At 72.2% G+C, this 1,217-nt stretch overlaps 1 protein-coding gene across 1 annotated transcript; it reads left to right on the top strand.

The window, feature by feature from the left end:
* Positions 1–441, top strand: AURANDRAFT_6212 (hypothetical protein; the record flags this gene model as incomplete). The annotated part of the gene is made up of 1 exon (XM_009033872.1): positions 1–441. A coding segment is annotated over one exon (441 nt), but the record flags the coding sequence as incomplete, so codon positions are not given.
* Between the last annotated feature and the right edge of the window lie 776 nt (positions 442–1,217).

Here is a 1,217-nt window from a genome sequence, read left to right as displayed (position 1 = left end):
GACCTCACGGTGATCCTCGACGGCCTCCGGAGCGGCGAGAACGTGGGCAACGTCATCCGCACCTGCGAGACGGCGGGCGCGAGGGTGCTCTGCTGCGGCACGACGCCGGCGCCGCCGACGCCCGCGGTGCTCAAGGCCGCGTGCAACGCGGCGCCGTTCGTCGACGTCCGCCGCGAGCCGTCGACGCTCGACGCCGTCCGGGCGCTCCAGGGGCGGGGCGTCGCGGTCTACGCGCTGGAGACGACGCGGGGCAGCGTCCCGCTCTACGACGCGGACCTGCCGGCGCCGCTCGCGCTCGTCTTCGGCAACGAGCTCGTCGGCGTGCACCCGGACGTGCTCGCGGCGTGCGACGGCGTCGTGAGCCTGCCGACCTTCGGCGTCAAGAACAGCCTCAACGTCGCGTCCTGCGCCGCCGCCGCCGTCTACGAGGTCGTGCGACGGTGGCGGTCGTCCTAAGTTTATGGACGTCAACATCACTGCAACCTTCAACAAAATCGACGTTCTCGTCCTCGCGGCACTCGAGCTCTGGCGCGCGAGTTCGTAATGGCCATGCTCAAGATGGCCATGCTCAAGGTTGTGTGCGCCGCGCTCGTCGCCTGCGCCGCCGCGACGTCGATGGACGGCGGCGGCGGCGGCGCGCCGCCGCCGCCCGCGCCGCCGGCGGCGGACGTCGAGGCGTCGCCGCTGGCGACGGACGACGCGGCGCCGCCGCCGCCCGCGCCGCCGCCGGCGGAGGACCTCGAGGCGTTCCCGCTGGAGGACGAGGCGCTGACGGACGTCATGTCGCGCGCGGCGGGCGAGAACGAGGCGAACGCGTTCCTGCAGAAGCAGGCGCGGCGGGACGTGCCGGTGCCGACGGCCGACGACGTCGCGTCGCTGCGGCTGAAGCCGCGCGTCGTGTCGTTCAACGTCATGGTGTCGGGCCTGTCCGGGCTCGGCAAGACGACGTGCTGCGACATGCTCTTCGAGCACTGGCACCGGCGGGACCAGAAGAAGCCGCGGCGCCACAGCGCGTCGCTCGGCGACCGGCCGCAGATCCACCACAGCACGAAGCACGTCGACGTGAGCCGCTGCTTCGAGCGCTTCGACGAGGCGACGAACACGATCGTCCGCGTCAAGGTCATCGACACGCCGGGCTTCGGCAACGCCATCGACCACAAGCACGCCGTGCGGCCCATCCTCCAGTACATCGACCGCTGCCGCGCGGAGCAGTTCGA

This window comes from Aureococcus anophagefferens (genome assembly GCF_000186865.1).
Source record: "Aureococcus anophagefferens unplaced genomic scaffold AURANscaffold_1, whole genome shotgun sequence".
In the NCBI taxonomy this organism is placed as follows: domain Eukaryota; class Pelagophyceae; order Pelagomonadales; family Pelagomonadaceae; genus Aureococcus; species Aureococcus anophagefferens.
The sequence above is the reverse complement of the archived record's forward strand: the minus strand, read 5'-3'. Positions and strand labels throughout refer to the sequence as shown.